Raw genomic sequence first — 19,995 nt, 5'->3', positions numbered from 1 at the left:
CATAATGCTACTGGAATACTCATGTACCTTTTTTTTTTTTTTTTTTAAACCTTTTTATCTCTAGTTTCTTTGGTCGAGCCTTTGAGAAAGCTGCGGAGAGTACGAGTTCTCGAACACTTCACAATCAGTTTGATATGTCAAGTGAGTGAAGACCATTCTTGATGAATTATGAGCTCTAGATCAAACTTTTGAGATTAAGCATTGCGGCTGGCTGCACAGTAGCTGCTGCAGTGGCTTTAATGAGGTCAGACTGTTAGTTCAGTATGACCCATGTCCCTCTTAACATGTTTTGAGTGGTTGGAATTTTACCAGCAAAATAGCCGAGAGGAAGTAGTGGGGGGTTGACTTCTGGAGAAGTTGCTTTTCATTCTTGAGCACATGAATAGATCTGATAACTAATAATGTATTTTCAAGCTCATAGTGAATTTGGACTTTAGGAGTTGCAAGAAGGTTAATGATGATAAAAAACTTTTTTGTTTACATCGTATTTAGTAATTGAATTAAGGACGGAAGACCGAAGCAAATTTCTAGATGCTCTCATTTCTCTCCTCTCATAAGGTATGTTAAATTCAGAATTTACATATTTTCTCAATTTGTTAGAGATTTTACCCATAATTGCTTAATTTAACTAAATTCTTTATATGTTTTATTTACATGTGATTGTAATAATTATATCTTACCCAACTATTTAACGGTTTATTGGTTACAGTACAGACCAAAAGTTTGGACACACCTTCTCACTTAAAAGATTTTTCTGTATTTTCATGACTATGAAAATTGTACATTCACACTGAAGGCATCAAAACTATGAATTAACACATGTGGAATTATATACTTAACAAAAGAGTGTGAAACAACGGAAAATATGTCTTATTTTCTAGGTTCTTCAAAGTAGCCACCTTTTGCTTTAATAACTGCTTTGCACACTCTTGGCATTCTCTTGATGAGCTTCAAGAGGTAGTCACCGGGATTGGTCTTCCAACAATCTTGAAGGAGTTCCCAGAGATGCTTAGCACTTGTTGGCCCTTTTGCCTTCACTCTGCGGTCCAGCTCACCCCAAACCATCTCGATTGGGTTCAGGTCTGGTGACTGTGGAGGCCAGGTCATCTGGCGTAGCACCCCATCACACTCCTTCTTGGTCAAATAGCCCTTACACAGCCTGGCGGTGTGTTTGAGGTCATTGTCCTGTTGAAAAATAAATGATGGTCCAACTAAACGCAAACCGGATGAAATAGCATGCCGCTGCAAGATGCTGTGGTGGCCATGCTGGTTCAGTATGCCTTCAATTTTGAATAAATCCTTAACAGTGTCACCAGCAAAGCACCCCCACACCATCACACCTCCTCCTCCATGGTTCACGGTGGGAACCAGGCATGTTGAGTCCATCCATTCACCTTTTCTGCGTCACACAAAGACACGGTGCTTGGAACCAAAGATCTCAAATTTGGACTCATCAGATCAAAGCACAGATTTCCACTGGTCTAATGTCCATTCCTTGTGTTCTTTAGCCTAAACAAGTCTCTTCTTCTTGTTGCCTGTCCTTAGCAGTGGTTTCCTAGCAGCTATTTTACCATGAAGGCCTGCTGCACAAAGTCTCCTCCTTAACAGTTGTTGTAGAGATGTGTCTGCTGCTAGAACTCTGTGTGGCATTGACCTGGTCTCTAATCTGAGCTGCTGTTAACCTGCAATTTCTGAGGCTGGTGACTCAGATAAACTTATCCTCAGAAGCAGAGGTGACTCTTGGTCTTCCTTTCCTGGGGCGGTCCTCAAGTGAGCCAGTTTCTTTGTAGCACTTGATGGTTTTTGCCACTGCACTTGTGGACACTTTCAAAGTTTTCCCAATTTTTCGGACTGATTGACCTTCATTTCTTAAAGTAATGACGGCCACTCGTTTTTCTTTACTTAGCTGCTTTTTTCTTGCCATAATCCAAATTCTAACAGTCTATTCAGTAGGACTATCAGCTGTGTATCCACCAGACTTCTGCACAACACAACTGATGGTCCCAACCCCAGTTATAAGGCAAGAAATTCCACTTATTAAACCTGACAGGGCACACCTGTGAAGTGAAAACCATTCCCGGTGACTACCTCTTGAAGATCTTTGGGTACAGCCGGGACCAGCTGCTTCGAAAGCATCACCAAACCGCGCGCCTTACGGCGCGCAAATTTTTGCCTGTAGGACATTATTGCAAGAGAGCTTGGCTGAGTAGATTACACAAGAAGGAAAACACACAGCAAGTCAGCAGGATCTAGGAGCAACATGGCAGATGTGACAACCTACATGGTGAGCTGCAGCATGTGCTACATGTTCACAGATCGACCAGAAGAAGAATCCAATTTCACCTGTCAGAAGTGTAGACTAGTGGCCCTTTTAGAAGAAAAGGTGCGGGGTCTGGAAGAAAGAATAGCAACTTTGAAACTCATCAAAGAGAATGAAGACTTTCTAGACAGAACAGAAGCATCTCTACTGGTCACAGAAGGTGCAAAAAGTGACAGAGAACCTCCAAAAGCAGATGAGTGGAAGCATGTGACCAAAAGAAGCAAGAAGACCATGGAGAAATCACCAACCACACAACTGAAGAACCGATATCAAATCTTTGTAGAGGATGAAGATGGCACACCTAAGAATGAAGCAATACCAGCAAGCAAAAAAGAAAAGGGCACACAGCAACAAGTGACAGCAAAAAGTACAGCCAAGAAGCAACGAAGAGTGGTGGTGGTGGGAGACTCACTACTGAGAGGCACAGAAGCAGCCATCTGCAGACCGGACATAACTGCAAGAGAAGTATGCTGCCTTCCAGGTGCGATGATCAAGGATGTGACCGATAGGATACCAAAGCTCTTCAGCTCCAAGGACGTCCACCCATTTCTTCTGATACATGTTGGCACCAATGACACGGCAAGGAAGGACCTACCGACAATCTGCAAGGACTTTGAAGAGTTGGGGAAGAAAGTAAAGGAACTGGATGCACAGGTAGTTTTTTCTTCTATCCTTCCAGTAGACGGGCATGGCACCAGGAGATGGAACAGGATCCTTGATGCAAACAACTGGCTAAGACGATGGTTGTTGTGAATTCTGTGGCTGAGTTCACTTCTGTGGTCACAAGTGGTATTGCAGTCTCTGGGCTTCCTCCCTCAGGTGTTTTGGTGAGCTCGTTGGCTGCCTTGCTATTTAGCTCCACCTGAGTCTGTCTTCCTTGCTCCTTGTCAATGTTCCAGTGTTGGATCTGAGCTACTGCATCTTTCCTTGGGCCTGCTGCTCTGCTAGATAAGTGCTTCTAGTTTGTTTTCTGTTTTTTCTGTCCAGCTTGCTATTAACTTTTGCTGGAAGCTCTGAGAAGCAAAGGGGTGCACCGCCGTGCTGTTAGTTCGGCACGGTGGGTCTTTTTGCCCCTTTGCGTGGTTTTCGTTTTAGGGTTTTTTGTGGACTGCATAGTTCTCTTTGCTATCCTCGCTCTGTCTAGAATATCGGGCCTCACTTTGCTGAATCTATTTCATTCCTACGTTTGTCTTTTCATCTTGCTAACAGTCATTATATGTGGGGGGCTGCCTATTCCTTTGGGGTATTTCTCTGAGGTAAGTCAGGCTTGTATTTCTATCTTCAGGCTAGTCAGCTCCTCAGGCAGTGCCGAGTTGCATAGGTAGTGATAGGCGCAATCCACTGCTGCTTATAGTTGTGTGAGGATAGATCAGGTACTGCAGTCTACAGAGATTCCACGTCTCAGAGCTCGTCCTATTGTTTTTGGTTATTGCCAGATCTCTGTATGTGCGCTGATTACTGCATGCTGTGTTGCCTGATTGCCAGCCATAACAGTACAAGGAGCCCCACCAATGATTCCCAATAGAGGGAAAAAAGAAATCCTGACATCATTTTTTTTTCTTAGCTCTGTCTTCAGTCTTTTTTTTCCCCTAGACATTAGAGTGCTTCAGGACACAGCTGTGGACATGGATATTCAGGCTCTGTGCTCCTCAATGGATAATCTCGTTGTAAATGTACAAAAGATTCAAGATACTATTGATCAGAAATCGATGCTAGAACCAAGAATTCCGATTCCTGATTTGTTTTTTGGTGACAGAACTAAGTTCCTGAGCTTCAGAAATAATTGTAAGCTATTTTTGGCCTTGAAACCTCATTCTTCTGGTAATCCTATTCAACAGGTTTTGATTATTATTTCTTTTTTGCGCGGCGACCCACAGGACTGGGCGTTTTCTCTTGCACCAGGAGATTCTGCATTGAGTAATGTTGATGCATTTTTCCAGGCGCTGGGATTGCTTTACGATGAGCCTAATTCAGTGGATCAGGCTGAGAAAAATCTGCTGGCTTTATGCCAGGGTCAGGATGATGTAGAAGTATATTGTCAGAAATTTAGGAAGTGGTCAGTACTCACTCTGTGGAATGAATCTGCACTAGCGGCTTTGTTCAGAAAGGGTCTCTCTGAAGCTCTTAAGGATGTAATGGTGGGATTTCCTATGCCTGCTGGTTTGAATGAGTCTATGTCCTTGGCCATTCAGATCGGTCGTCGCTTGCGCGAGCGTAAATCTGTGCACCATCTGGCGGTATTGTCTGAGAGTAAACCTGAGCCTATGCAGTGCGACAGGACTATGACTAAAGTAGAACACAGACGTCTGAACAGACTGTGTTTCTATTGTGGTGATTCTACTCATGCTATTTCTAATTGTCCTAAACGCACTAGGCGGTTCGATAGCTCTGCCGTTATTGGTACTGTACAGTCCAAATTCCTTTTGTCCATTACCTTAATGTGCTCTTTGTCATCGTATTCTGTCATGGCGTTTGTGGATTCAGGCGCTGCCCTGAATCTGATGGATTTGGATTATGCTAAACGTTGTGGATTTTTCTTGGAGCCTTTGCGGTGTCCTATTCCGTTGAGAGGAATTGATGCTACACCTTTGGCCAAGAATAAGCCTCAGTACTGGGCCCAGCTGACCATGTGCATGGCTCCTGCACATCAGGAAGTTATTCGCTTTCTGGTACTGCATAATTTGCATGATGTGGTCGTGTTGGGGTTGCCATGGCTACAAACCCATAATCCAGTATTGGATTGGAACTCTATGTCGGTAACCAGCTGGGGTTGTCAGGGAGTACATGGTGATGTTCCATTTTTGTCTATTTCGTCATCCATTCCTTCTGACATCCCAGAGTTCTTGTCGGACTTTCAGGATGTATTTGAAGAGTCCAAGTCTGATGCCCTACCTCCGCATAGGAATTGTGATTGTGCTATCGATTTGATTCATGGTAGTAAATTCCCTAAGGGTCGTTTATTTAATTTGTCCGTACCTGAACACACCGCTATGCGCAGTTATGTGAAGGAGTCCCTGGAGAAGGGACATATTCGCCCATCGTCGTCACCATTGGGAGCAGGGTTCTTTTTTGTAGCCAAGAAGGATGGTTCGCTAAGACCGTGTATTGATTACCGCCTTCTTAATAAGATCACTGTTAAGTTTCAGTATCCCTTGCCATTGATTTCTGACTTGTTTGCTCGGATTAAGGGGGCTAGTTGGTTTACTAAGATTGATCTTCGTGGTGCGTATAATCTGGTGAGAATCAGGCAGGGAGATGAATGGAAAACGGCATTTAATACGCCCGAGGGTCATTTTGAGTATCTGGTGATGCCGTTCGGACTTGCCAATGCTCCATCTGTTTTTCAGTCTTTTATGCATGACATTTTCCGTGTGTATCTGGATAAATTCTTGATTGTTTACTTGGATGACATTTTGATCTTCTCAGATGATTGGGAGTCTCATGTGAAGCAAGTCAGAATAGTTTTCCAGGTACTGCGTGCTAATTCCTTGTTCGTGAAGGGATCAAAGTGTCTCTTCGGTGTGCAGAAAGTTTCATTTTTGGGGTTCATTTTTTCCCCTTCTACTATCGAAATGGATCCGGTTAAGGTTCAGGCCATCCAGGATTGGACTCAGCCGACATCTCTAAAAAGTCTGCAGAAATTCCTGGGCTTTGCTAATTTTTATCGTCGCTTCATCTGTAATTTTTCTAGCATTGCCAGACCATTGACCGATTTGACCAAGAAGGGTGCTGATTTGGTTAATTGGTCTTCTGCTGCCGTGGAAGCTTTTCAGGAGTTGAAGCGTCGTTTTTGCTGTGCCCCTGTGTTGTGTCAACCTGATGTTTCTCTTCCGTTCCAGGTCGAGGTTGATGCTTCTGAGATTGGTGCAGGGGCGGTTTTGTCACAGAGAGGTTCTGGTTGCTCAGTGTTCAAACCATGTGCTTTCTTTTCCAGGAAATTTTCTGCTGCTGAGCGTAATTATGATGTGGGCAACCGAGAGTTGCTGGCCATGAAGTGGGCATTCGAGGAGTGGCGTCATTGGCTTGAGGGTGCTAAGCATCGCGTGGTGGTTTTGACTGATCATAAGAACCTTACTTATCTTGAGTCTGCCAAGCGCTTGAATCCTAGACAGGCCCGTTGGTCGTTATTTTTTGCTCGTTTTGATTTTGTGATTTCATACCTTCCGGGCTCTAAAAATGTGAAGGCGGATGCTCTGTCTAGGAGTTTTGTGCCCGACTCTCCGGGGTTATCTGAGCCGGCGAGTATCCTCAAGGAAGGAGTCATTGTGTCTGCCATCTCCCCTGATTTGCGGAGAGTGTTGCAGAAATTTCAGGCTAATAAACCTGATCGTTATCCGGCCGAGAAACTGTTCGTCCCTGATAGGTGGACTAGTAAAGTTATCTCTGAACTTCATTGTTCGGTGCTGGCCGGTCATCCAGGAATCTTTGGTACCAGGGAGTTGGTTGCTAGATCCTTCTGGTGGCCATCTCTGTCACGGGATGTGCGTGCTTTTGTGCAGTCCTGTGGAATTTGTGCTAGGGCTAAGCCCTGCTGTTCACGTGCCAGTGGGTTGCTTTTGCCCTTGCCGGTCCCGAAGAGGCCTTGGACACATATTTCGATGGATTTCATTTCTGACCTTCCCGTTTCTCAAAAAATGTCGGTCATTTGGGTGGTCTGTGATCGCTTTTCTAAAATGGTCCATCTTGTGCCCTTGGTTAAATTGCCTTCCTCCTCTGATTTGGTGCCTTTGTTCTTCCAGCATGTGGTTCGTTTACATGGCATTCCTGAGAATATTGTTTCTGACAGAGGTTCCCAGTTTGTCTCGAGGTTCTGGCGAGCCTTTTGTGGTAGGATGGGCATTGACCTATCTTTCTCCTCGGCCTTCCATCCTCAGACTAATGGCCAGACCGAACGAACCAATCAGACCTTGGAAACATATCTGAGATGTTTTGTTTCCGCTGACCAGGATGATTGGGTGTCATTTTTGCCGTTGGCTGAGTTCGCCCTTAATAATCGGGCCAGCTCGGCTACCTTGGTCTCTCCATTTTTCTGCAATTCTGGGTTCCATCCTCGTTTCTCTTCAGGACAGGTTGAGTCTTCGGACTGTCCTGGTGTGGATTCTGTGGTGGACAGGTTGCAGCAGATCTGGACTCAGGTAGTGGACAATTTGACCTTGTCCCAGGAGAAGGCTCAGCTTTTCGCTAATCGCAGACGCCGTGTGGGACCCCGACTTCGTGTTGGGGATCTGGTTTGGTTATCTTCTCGTCATATTCCTATGAAGGTTTCCTCTCCTAAATTTAAACCTCGTTTTATTGGTCCGTATAGGATTTCTGAGATTCTCAATCCGGTGTCTTTTCGTCTGACCCTCCCAGACTCCTTTTCCATACATAATGTATTCCATAGGTCGTTGTTGAGGAGATACGTGGCACCTATGGTTCCATCTGTGGAGCCTCCTGCCCCTGTTTTGGTGGAGGGGGAATTGGAGTATATTGTGGAGAAGATTTTGGATTCTCGTGTCTCTAGACGGAAACTCCAGTATCTGGTCAAATGGAAGGGTTATGCTCAGGAAGATAATTCCTGGGTTTTTGCCTCTGATGTCCATGCCCCAGATCTTGTTCGTGCCTTTCATGTGGCTCATCCTGGTCGGCCTGGGGGTTCTGGTGAGGGTTCGGTGACCCCCTCCTCAAGGGGGGGGTACTGTTGTGAATTCTGTGGCTGAGTTCACTTCTGTGGTCACAAGTGGTATTGCAGTCTCTGGGCTTCCTCCCTCAGGTGTTTTGGTGAGCTCGTTGGCTGCCTTGCTATTTAGCTCCACCTGAGTCTGTCTTCCTTGCTCCTTGTCAATGTTCCAGTGTTGGATCTGAGCTACTGCATCTTTCCTTGGGCCTGCTGCTCTGCTAGATAAGTGCTTCTAGTTTGTTTTCTGTTTTTTCTGTCCAGCTTGCTATTAACTTTTGCTGGAAGCTCTGAGAAGCAAAGGGGTGCACCGCCGTGCTGTTAGTTCGGCACGGTGGGTCTTTTTGCCCCTTTGCGTGGTTTTCGTTTTAGGGTTTTTTGTGGACTGCATAGTTCTCTTTGCTATCCTCGCTCTGTCTAGAATATCGGGCCTCACTTTGCTGAATCTATTTCATTCCTACGTTTGTCTTTTCATCTTGCTAACAGTCATTATATGTGGGGGGCTGCCTATTCCTTTGGGGTATTTCTCTGAGGTAAGTCAGGCTTGTATTTCTATCTTCAGGCTAGTCAGCTCCTCAGGCAGTGCCGAGTTGCATAGGTAGTGATAGGCGCAATCCACTGCTGCTTATAGTTGTGTGAGGATAGATCAGGTACTGCAGTCTACAGAGATTCCACGTCTCAGAGCTCGTCCTATTGTTTTTGGTTATTGCCAGATCTCTGTATGTGCGCTGATTACTGCATGCTGTGTTGCCTGATTGCCAGCCATAACAGATGGTGCAGACAACAAGGATTCGGATTCCTGGACCACGGTGTGAATTACTGGTATGATGGACTCCTCGCCAGAGACGGACTACACCTCAACAAACCTGGGAAACACACATTCACCAGAAGACTCGCTACACTCATCAGGAGGGCGTTAAACTAGAAGAAGAGGGGACGGGAAGAAAAACATTAGACTCGAACAAAGACGACCCAGGAAAACATACTCTGAAGGGAGGTAAGAACATTTCTAAAACAATCCACAGTGAGGAGATTGGAACAAAACAAAATCCTCTAAACTGCATGCTCGCAAACGCCAGAAGCCTGACAAACAAGATGGAAGAACTAGAAGCAGAAATATCTACAGGTAACTTTGACATAGTGGGAATAACCGAGACATGGTTAGATGAAAGCTATGACTGGGCAGTCAACTTACAGGGTTACAGTCTGTTTAGAAAGGATCGTAAAAATCGGAGAGGAGGAGGGGTTTGTCTCTATGTAAAGTCTTGTCTAAAGTCCACTTTAAGGGAGGATATTAGCGAAGGGAATGAGGATGTCGAGTCCATATGGGTTGAAATTCATGGAGGGAAAAATGGTAACAAAATTCTCATTGGGGTCTGTTACAAACCCCCAAATATAACAGAAAGCATGGAAAGTCTACTTCTAAAGCAGATAGATGAAGCTGCAACCCATAATGAGGTCCTGGTTATGGGGGACTTTAACTACCCGGATATTAACTGGGAAACAGAAACCTGTGAAACCCATAAAGGCAACAGGTTTCTGCTAATAACCAAGAAAAATTATCTTTCACAATTGGTGCAGAATCCAACCAGAGGAGCAGCACTTTTAGACCTAATACTATCTAATAGACCTGACAGAATAACAAATCTGCAGGTGGTCGGGCATTTAGGAAATAGCGACCACAATATTGTGCAGTTTCACCTGTCTTTCACTAGGGGGACTTGTCAGGGAGTCACAAAAACATTGAACTTTAGGAAGGCAAAGTTTGAACAGCTTAGAGATGCCCTTAATCTGGTAGACTGGGACAATATCCTCAGAAATAAGAATACAGATAATAAATGGGAAATGTTTAAGAACATCCTAAATAGGCAGTGTAAGCGGTTTATACCTTGTGGGAATAAAAGGACTAGAAATAGGAAAAACCCAATATGGCTAAACAAAGAAGTAAGACAGGCAATTAACAGTAAAAAGAAAGCATTTGCACTACTAAAGCAGGATGGCACCATTGAAGCTCTAAAAAACTATAGGGAGAAAAATACTTTATCTAAAAAACTAATTAAAGCTGCCAAAAAGGAAACAGAGAAGCACATTGCTAAGGAGAGTAAAACTAATCCCAAACTGTTCTTCAACTATATCAATAGTAAAAGAATAAAAACTGAAAATGTAGGCCCCTTAAAAAATAGTGAGGAAAGAATGGTTGTAGATGACGAGGAAAAAGCTAACATATTAAACACCTTCTTCTCCACGGTATTCACGGTGGAAAATGAAATGCTAGGTGAAATCCCAAGAAACAATGAAAACCCTATATTAAGGGTCACCAATCTAACCCAAGAAGAGGTGCGAAACCGGCTAAATAAGATTAAAATAGATAAATCTCCGGGTCCGGATGGCATACACCCACGAGTACTAAGAGAACTAAGTAATGTAATAGATAAACCATTATTTCTTATTTTTAGTGACTCTATAGCGACAGGGTCTGTTCCGCAGGACTGGCGCATAGCAAATGTGGTGCCAATATTCAAAAAGGGCTCTAAAAGTGAACCTGGAAATTATAGGCCAGTAAGTCTAACCTCTATTGTTGGTAAAATATTTGAAGGGTTTCTGAGGGATGTTATTCTGGATTATCTCAATGAGAATAACTGTTTAACTCCATATCAGCATGGGTTTATGAGAAATCGCTCCTGTCAAACCAATCTAATCAGTTTTTATGAAGAGGTAAGCTATAGGCTGGACCACGGTGAGTCATTGGACGTGGTATATCTCGATTTTTCCAAAGCGTTTGATACCGTGCCGCACAAGAGGTTGGTACACAAAATGAGAATGCTTGGTCTGGGGGAACATGTGTGTAAATGGGTTAGTAACTGGCTTAGTGATAGAAAGCAGAGGGTGGTTATAAATGGTATAGTCTCTAACTGGGTCGCTGTGACCAGTGGGGTACCGCAGGGGTCAGTATTGGGACCTGTTCTCTTCAACATATTCATTAATGATCTGGTAAAAGGTTTACACAGTAAAATATCGATATTTGCAGATGATACAAAACTATGTAAAGCAGTTAATACAAGAGAAGATAGTATTCTGCTACAGATGGATCTGGATAAGTTGGAAACTTGGGCTGAAAGGTGGCAGATGAGGTTTAACAATGATAAATGTAAGGTTATACACATGGGAAGAGGGAATCAATATCACCATTACACACTGAACGGGAAACCACTGGGTAAATCTGACAGGGAGAAGGACTTGGGGATCCTAGTTAATGATAAACTTACCTGGAGCAGCCAGTGTCAGGCAGCAGCTGCCAAGGCAAACAGGATCATGGGGTGCATTAAAAGAGGTCTGGATACACATGATGAGAGCATTATACTGCCTCTGTACAAATCCCTAGTTAGACCGCACATGGAGTACTGTGTCCAGTTTTGGGCACCGGTGCTCAGGAAGGATATAATGGAACTAGAGAGAGTACAAAGGAGGGCAACAAAATTAATAAAGGGGATGGGAGAACTACAATACCCAGATAGATTAGCGAAATTAGGATTATTTAGTCTAGAAAAAAGACGACTGAGGGGCGATCTAATAACCATGTATAAGTATATAAGGGGACAATACAAATATCTCGCTGAGGATCTGTTTATACCAAGGAAGGTGACGGGCACAAGGGGGCATTCTTTGCGTCTGGAGGAGAGAAGGTTTTTCCACCAACATAGAAGAGGATTCTTTACTGTTAGGGCAGTGAGAATCTGGAATTGCTTGCCTGAGGAGGTGGTGATGGCGAACTCAGTCGAGGGGTTCAAGAGAGGCCTGGATGTCTTCCTGGAGCAGAACAATATTGTATCATACAATTATTAGGTTCTGTAGAAGGACGTAGATCTGGGGATTTATTATGATGGAATATAGGCTGAACTGGATGGACAAATGTCTTTTTTCGGCCTTACTAACTATGTTACTATGTTACTAAGATCATCAAGAGAATGCCAAGAGTGTGCAAAGCAGTCACCAAAGCAAAAGGTGGCTACTTTGAAGAACCTAGAATATAAGACATATTTTCAGTTGTTTCACACTTTTTTGTTAAGTATATAATTCCACATGTGTTAATTCATGGTTTTGATGCCTTTGGTGTGAATGTACAATTTTCATAGTCATGAAAATACAGAAAAATCTTTAAATGAGAGTGTGAGTCCAAACTTTTGGTCTGTACTGTGTGTGTATATATATATATATATATATATATATATATATATATATGTATGTATGTATGTATGTATGTATGTATGTATGTATGTATGTATGTATGTATATATATATATATATATATATATATATATATATGTATATATATATATATATGTATGTATATATATATGTATGTATATATATATATGTATATATATATATATGTATATATATATATATATATATATATATATATATATATATATATATATATATATATATATAATATATAATATATATATTATTTCATATGGATTTTTCTCCAGCGGAGCTACGCACCCAAGATCAGATATCCTGGCTTCACACAGGTGAGCGGTTCCCACTTTGTTCTTCCTGGCAGTGGTGCTGTCTGGCTTTTCCTTTTGTATTGGCTATATATATATATATATATCTATGTGTATATATATATCTATATATATATATATATATATATATATATATATATATATATATATATACCGTATATACTCGAGTATAAGCCGACCCGAGTATAAGCCGACCCCCCTAATTTTGCCACAAAAAACTGGGAAAACTTATTGACTCGAGTATAAGCCTAGGGTGGAAATGCAGCATTTACCGGTGAATTTCAAAAATAAAAATAGATCATTATTTCCCCATAGCTGTGCCATATAGTGCTCTGCACCGTTCATATTTCCCCATAGGTGTGAACCATATAGTGCTCTGCACCGTTCATTATGCCCCCTAGCTGTGCCATATACGGTGCTCTGCACCGTTCATTGTGCCCCATAGATGTGCCATATACGGTGCTCTGCACCGTTCACTGTGCCCCATAGCTGTGCCATATACGGTGCTCTGCACCGTTCACTGTGCCCCATAGCTGTGCTGTGCCATATACGGTGCTCTGCACCGTTCACTGTGCCCCATACATAGCTGTGCTGTGCCATATATGGTGCTCTGCACCGTTCACTGTGCCCCATACATAGCTGTGCTGTGCCATATACGGTGCTCTGCACCGTTCACTGTGCCCTATAGCTGTGCTGTGCCATATACGGTGCTCTGCACCGTTCACTGTGCCCCATAGCTGTGCTGTGCCATATACGGTGCTCTGCACCGTTCACTGTGCCCCATAGCTGTGCTGTGCCATATACGGTGCTCTGCACCGTTCACTGTGCCCCATAGCTGTGCTGTGCCATATACGGTGCTCTGCACCGTTCACTGTGCCCCATAGCTGTGCTGTGCCATATACGGTGCTCTGCACCGTTCACTGTGCCCCATACATAGCTGTGCTGTGCCATATACGGTGCTCTGCACCGTTCACTGTGCCCCATAGCTGTGCTGTGCCATATACGGTGCTCTGCACCGTTCACTGTGCCCCCCCTAGCTGTGCCATATACGGTGCTCTGCACCGTTCACTGTGCCCCCCCTAGCTGTGCCATATACGGTGCTCTGCACCGTTCACTGTGCCCCATAGCTGTGCTGTGCCATATACGGTGCTCTGCACCGTTCATTGTGCCCCATAGCTGTGCTGTGCCATATACGGTGCTCTGCACCGTTCACTGTACCCCATAGCTGTGCTGTGCCATATACGGTGCTCTGCACCGTTCACTGTGCCCCATAGATGTTCCACATAAATTTGTGCCGCCGCTGCCGCAATAAAGAAAAAAAAACACATACTCACCTCCCTTGATTGCAGCTCCCGGCGTCTCGTTCCGGCGCCTCCATCTTCCCGGCGTCTCTGCTCTGACTGATCAGGCAGAGGGCGCCGCGCACACTATATGCGTCATCGCGCCCTCTGCCTGATCAGTCAGAGAGCGCAGACGCCGGGAAGATGGAGGCGCCGGCCGGGAAGATGGATCGGCGCCCGGCGGCTGGAACGAGGACAGGTGAATATGCTATACTCACCTAGTCCTGGCGATCCTCGCGCTGTCCCCTCCTGTCTTCGGTGCCGCAGCTTCTTTCTCTATCAGCGGTCACCGGCACCGCTGATTAGAGAAATGAATAAGCGGCTCCGCCCCTATGGGAGGTGGAGCCGCTTATTCATTTCTGTAATGAGCGGTCCCACGTGACCGCTGAAGAGAGGAAGAAGCTGCAGCGCCGAAGCCCGTGGGACGGCAGGGACAGCGCGAGGATCGCTGGGACTAGGTAAGTATACCTCAGCGCCCTCACCCCCTCACCCGCCGACCCCACCGCTACCGTGACTCGAGTATAAGCCGAGGGGGGCACTTTCAGCCCAAAAATTTGGGCTGAAAATCTCGGCTTATACTCGAGTATATACGGTATATATATATATATATATATATATATATATATATATATATCTATATCTCTATCTGTAAAGGTCAGTCCGCTCTATAACTTAGCTACAAATATGAAACATTAAATAGTTGGGTAAGATATAATTATTACAATCGCATGTGTATATAATTTTTTTTTTTTTTTTTTATTTATATATGGCAGCAAACAGATGGTAACCTGTAATTTCTCTTTCTAGGAAATGTTTTTCAAGTGGACCCTTGTGTTCTGTCACACTCTTCTCCATGTATATGAGCTTTTCTTTTATCCATCTTTTTTTTTACATGTAATGTTTTTAATGTGCAAACTTTAAATTATAGCTGAGGCTTTTCAGCAGAAAATAATTTTATCATATTCTCTTCTGATTAGTCCCCTGGTATTGTAAATAAAACATATTAAAGACATAAAGACTGCTGGTTTTGTTCTAGTGGTTTATTCAGTAGTGTTCATTATAATTCATCTATAACCAAACATTAGTCATTTAATTCATTTTGACTTTTAAGTCTACATCCATTTCCTTTCAAGCACTTGCCTACGCTTTTGGTATTAAAGTTTATGTAATGAGGAGATGGCTTACTTTTTTCATAAACATTAGTTTTCATTCAAGAGAATCTTGAGCAAGTATACCTTTAAGGCTATTTTCACACTGGTGTTTCTTTGAATACGTCGCAATGCGTAGTTTAGGGAAAAAACGCATCCTGCAAAGTTGTTTGTAGGATGCGTTTTTGCCCCATAGAGTAACATTACAGACGCATTGCGACGTATTGATACACGTCGCAACCGTCGTGCGACGGTTGCGCCATGTTGTGGCGGACCGCAGGGAGCAAAAAACGTTAAATGTAACGTTTTTTGCTGCCGACTGACTGCTTTTTCCGACCGCGCATGCACGGCCGGAACTCCGCCTCCACCTCCCCGCACCTCACAATGGGGCAGCGGATGCGCCGGAGAAATGCATCCGCTGCACCCATTGTGCAGCGCATCCAACGCTAGCGTCGGAATCTCGGCCCGACGCACTGCGATGGGCCGAATCCGACGCTAGTGTGAAAGTAGCCTAACACTAGGTCATGGCCAATGTTTATGTGCTGGGTGTGAAACAGGTGGACACCTTACCATCACAACTATGAGCTCATTGGACATCCCCATTCCAAAGTCCTAATCGGCGAATCCACATATACAGCTATAGTACTATAAGCGGAGCCATTGTTTATGGCTTACGAAGGTGATGTCCATTGAGCTCAAAGTGATGGTAATGTGTCCATATAGATGATTCTTGTAAGACTTTCTACAGCATTTTGGAGTGAAAAGTGGCCCCGTATTTGTTTTTTCCATAAGACACTATGCATTCTCGTAGTTGGCATTCTCTACACGTCTGCCAAACTACTAGATCTGATTGACACTTCCAGTAAAATGGGATTCATTACTTCAGAGAACATGTTTCCACCGCTCCAGAGTCCAGTAATGGTAAGTTTATGCGACCACCCATGACTGCATCATGAGAGGGGAATCGCCCACCAAGGACAGGAAACCTACATGCTAAAATGGACAGTACCTCTCCCTCGCATAAGATGGTTTCCTGTCCTTGATGTGGGAACCTGTGTAGGCTTACCTGTGCAGGATGCCAGGAAGCTCCAGTGTGGCTTCAATGGGACTGCACTCATTAGCGGCGTTCCCTGACTGACGATGGGTGTCTCTGGTGTGGCTCCACCAAGCGTAGCCGTGTCTTCCCCTTTCTGAGCTCCCTGCATTGCGTCACTGAAGCTAGACGTGTCGTGCGCCTGGAGCCAGAGGTGGGTGGAGACAGGGGAGGTGTGCCTGATGATGGCTCCGGTGACTCTCACAAGGTGCGACTGCACCGGAAGGTGTGGGAATGATGTGGTTATACACTCACTACTGGAGGAGGCATGACTAATGAAGAAACATCAGGAGGTGAGTCAAGATAATAGCCACTCGGTCCGGAAATGCTTGGGGTTCTAGTCAGCACAGGTATTGTTGTTCCCCTTCTTTCTTGTCATTTATTGCCAGGGAAAGAAGTATGTGGCTAAAAACAAGCACAAAATATGCTTTGTGTAAGACCTTGTTACCTGACTCCTGTCCACAAGAGGCTCTGCCAATCTTTTATAGAGCAAACAGTTACGGAAGAGACCCCTAGCTTCACCACCGACTTAAGGGCCATCCTATGGGCAGAAATTAGAGAGTCCCTTAGATCCCTCTCCAAAAAAGAGGTAGATAAGAGAGGAAGAGTTAGGGAGGCCTCCCTGACTTCTGACGTTTCCTCTAAATCTGACTACAGGAACGACTTCCTCATCATCAGATAGTGGGTCCAGGGCACCATTGTTTTCTTCCTGAGGATGTGGATAGGCTAGTGAAATCCATCAGATCCACTATGGGCATTATGGACACTAGGTTTGAGAAATCAGTACAGGATATAATGTTCTGAGGCATGGACCAGAGAAAATGAAGGTCTTTCCCATTGAACGAAAAGATCAGGGCCCTAATACAAAAAGAATGGAAAAAGCCGGTGTCACGGTTCATGGGGAGGATACCTTTATCATCCCCACCACTCACACCAATTTGCCGTGAACCGGGGTTGTTTGGTTGCCCCTGGTTCCTTCCTGAAGGGGATTTATCTATAGCCCGCTTCATAGTTCCGTTTGGAACTTGCAGCTCTCTGGCGCCCCTCTTACCCTCAGGTCAGGTACTGCACCTAGGATAATTAGTCGCCAGAAAGGCTAGTACTTTGTACTAGCTAATAGGCACACTGCAGTGAGGGCGATGTAACTACTCCCACTCAGGAACAATAATTATAAACGCCGCCGTCACTACAAAGCCTCCCAAACGCACAGGACAAATCCCGCTGCCACCGGCTCTGGCTTCTAATTATTGACGGGTCCGGAGCCAACCCAGATTAGTAGCGTAATTCACCTCAGAGGACGTGACAATTCGTTATAGAGCAAGGAGAGACAAAGCTAGTAATTTTATATTTTACTCCAAAAAAAGTAGGCAGTGTTTACAGAAGTATAAAAAATATTATAACGAAGACCAGTATCGTATGTACAGTACAATTACAAATAAAATGGGATTAAAGTTGAAGAGAACACTTACATTGCGTTATGTCATTTCATCTCATGGCCTGCCATGTGCTGTGGGGGATGGGCGAGCATATATCCGGATGCATCACCCCTGTCTCTCAGCTAGCCCCAGACAAAAGACACGTGAAGACTACTGCTTCACTCACTTATTTCTCAGCCTAAAACCAAGGCACTCCCCCCTGTAGTGACATCACTTAGAGGTTGAATCCTCCCCTTTTCTTAAGAGTTATGGCAACCATTTTTATACATAGCTCGCTGTATGAACCTCATATACGAAAGACACAATAATCAGGATGTGTACCCCGTCGGGGGGGATTCTTTTAAGTGTAAACACGGCGTAGTTACATGACCCGCTTACGGAGAAACCCGCTCCTTACACTCGTTGGGTTTAGCTCCTAACTATTTCCGTGAGCTATAGATCTCTCGATGGACATCCAGAATATATAACCCTTATATCTCTTGCCCTGATCGGTGCCAATATATATAACTTTAAGAGAACAATAGAATCCCATGCTTTCTGTACCAGTTTTGGCTGGTATTCCGTGGGAGAGGAGAAAGAGGAGTTTAAGGAGACCTGCTTTCGCAGCTCAAAGCCATAAAAATTCTTGAAGGAGGGGGAAATGAGGGGTTTAAGATTACACATGCATGCACAGGAAACTGCAGCTGAGAGCTCTGTATGTGTAATTGAAGTAGTCAGAACTTCTTTTTATTTCCTGAAATCTGGAAAGCAAGGGCTTCCTACCCCTTTCTTTCAAGAGAAAATACCCCTTTGACAAGCAGTCTTCGTCTTTATGGGACAAAGCCTCAGCTGGATATTGCGATATTAAGGCTTCCAACAGATCTTGTCTGCCCTTGGATGATATGGGGGCTCTGAGAGATGGCCTGGATAGGAAAGCGAACACCTTTTTTAAAGGGATTTGGGAGAAATCTGCTGGTGCTCTAAAGCAGTCTGTAACAGCAACGTGCACGGCCAGGTCCTTGATGATCTGGCTGGACAGGCTGGAATCCCAGTTAAGACAGGGTGGCAAGGGATGACATCTTAGCCACCATTCCGCTTATGCAGGGTGCAGCTGCCTTCCTATCGGATGACTCTAATGTTGGCGGCAAGGTCAGCCGCCCTTTCCAATGCACCCCTTAGGGCTTTATGGCTGAAATACTGGCTGGGGGATAGCCAGGCCAGGTCGAGGCTGTGTTTGATACCTTGTAAGGTGGAGTATCTCTTTGACCCTGCAATGGATGAGATCCTGGAGAACGCTGAACTACAAATGATCCTTCTGAATAAGGAAGTTTGTCCGGAGGAGGCCTTTCAAGGAGCAGGACAAGTGGGAAGATCATAGAAGAAAAGGTAGAGGCCTCATGTTTGCATCCTTTTCCCAAGAAGCCAGAAAACCGGGTCAGTGACTCCCTCCCAGGTAGGGGGAACGCTTTCTTCCTTTTTCCTTGCCTCGGAGGGTATTTTGGTCAGTGTCTGGATCCTCAACCCGATTTTTTTATTTTTTTTTAAATTCAAATACATTTTTATTAAGAATAACATTATAATTGACATGTTACATTCTTGTTTTCAATACAAAGTTTTTCTCCTCAAACAACCCCCCTCAATCTCAACGTCCCCCGCCCCCTCCCAACAAGTCAGCTCACCTTGTTTAACAATTCCATCATTAAAACTATAGAGTGACTAATCCCTCAGTTAAGATTGTAGACCACATGTCACATTTTCATCAATTTGGGACATTAATTCACTCAATTTCTATAATACCCCTATCCCATGGCAATCCACGGAGACCATAATTTATTGAACATTTAAATTTTCCCTCTTTTCTTATAAGGCCGGCCTCACACTCAGCGTATAAAAATACGGTCTGTAATTTACGGCCGTAATATGCAGAAAAGTCCCCAAAACAGTGGTCCGTATCTCCTCCGTAGGCAGGGTGTGTCGGCGTATTTTGCGCATGGCATCCTCCGTATGTAATCTGTATGGCATCCGTACTGCGAGATTTTCTCGCAGGCTTGCAAAACTGACATACGGACATACAATGGATCCATGTGCTCAAAAATTCGTAACAACATATATATATAATATATATATATATATATATATATATATTACAGACCAAAAGTTTGGACACACCTCATTTGATTTTTCTGTATTTTCATGACTATGAAAATTGTAAATTCACACTGAAGGCATCAAAACTATGAATTAACACATGTGAAATTATATACAGTGGGGCAAAAAAGTATTTAGTCAGTCAGCAATAGTGCAAGTTCCACCACTTAAAAAGATGAGAGGCGTCTGTAATTTACATCATAGGTAGACCTCAACTATGGGAGACAAACTGAGAAAAAAAAATCCAGAAAATCACATTGTCTGTTTTTTTTAACATTTTATTTGCATATTATGGTGGAAAATAAGTATTTGGTCAGAAACAAACAATCAAGATTTCTGGCTC

General features: G+C 44.0%; 1 protein-coding gene across 1 annotated transcript in view; it reads left to right on the top strand.

Moving 5' to 3' along the window:
• Window positions 1-14,869, top strand: part of CDC45 (cell division cycle 45) — a 94,501-nt gene extending 79,632 nt beyond the window's left edge. The window contains exons 17-19 of the mRNA XM_069756502.1: window positions 65-141; window positions 493-558; window positions 14,656-14,869. Coding sequence (XP_069612603.1) covers window positions 65-141; window positions 493-557 — 142 coding nt within the window. The 3' untranslated portion in view covers window position 558; window positions 14,656-14,869. The remainder of the gene's footprint in view (window positions 1-64; window positions 142-492; window positions 559-14,655) is intronic.
• Window positions 14,870-19,995: the final 5,126 nt, after the last annotated feature.

Source organism: Ranitomeya imitator, chromosome 1, assembly GCF_032444005.1.
Source record: "Ranitomeya imitator isolate aRanImi1 chromosome 1, aRanImi1.pri, whole genome shotgun sequence".
In the NCBI taxonomy this organism is placed as follows: Eukaryota; Metazoa; Chordata; class Amphibia; order Anura; family Dendrobatidae; genus Ranitomeya; species Ranitomeya imitator.
This window is presented reverse-complemented; position numbering and strand designations above follow the sequence as displayed.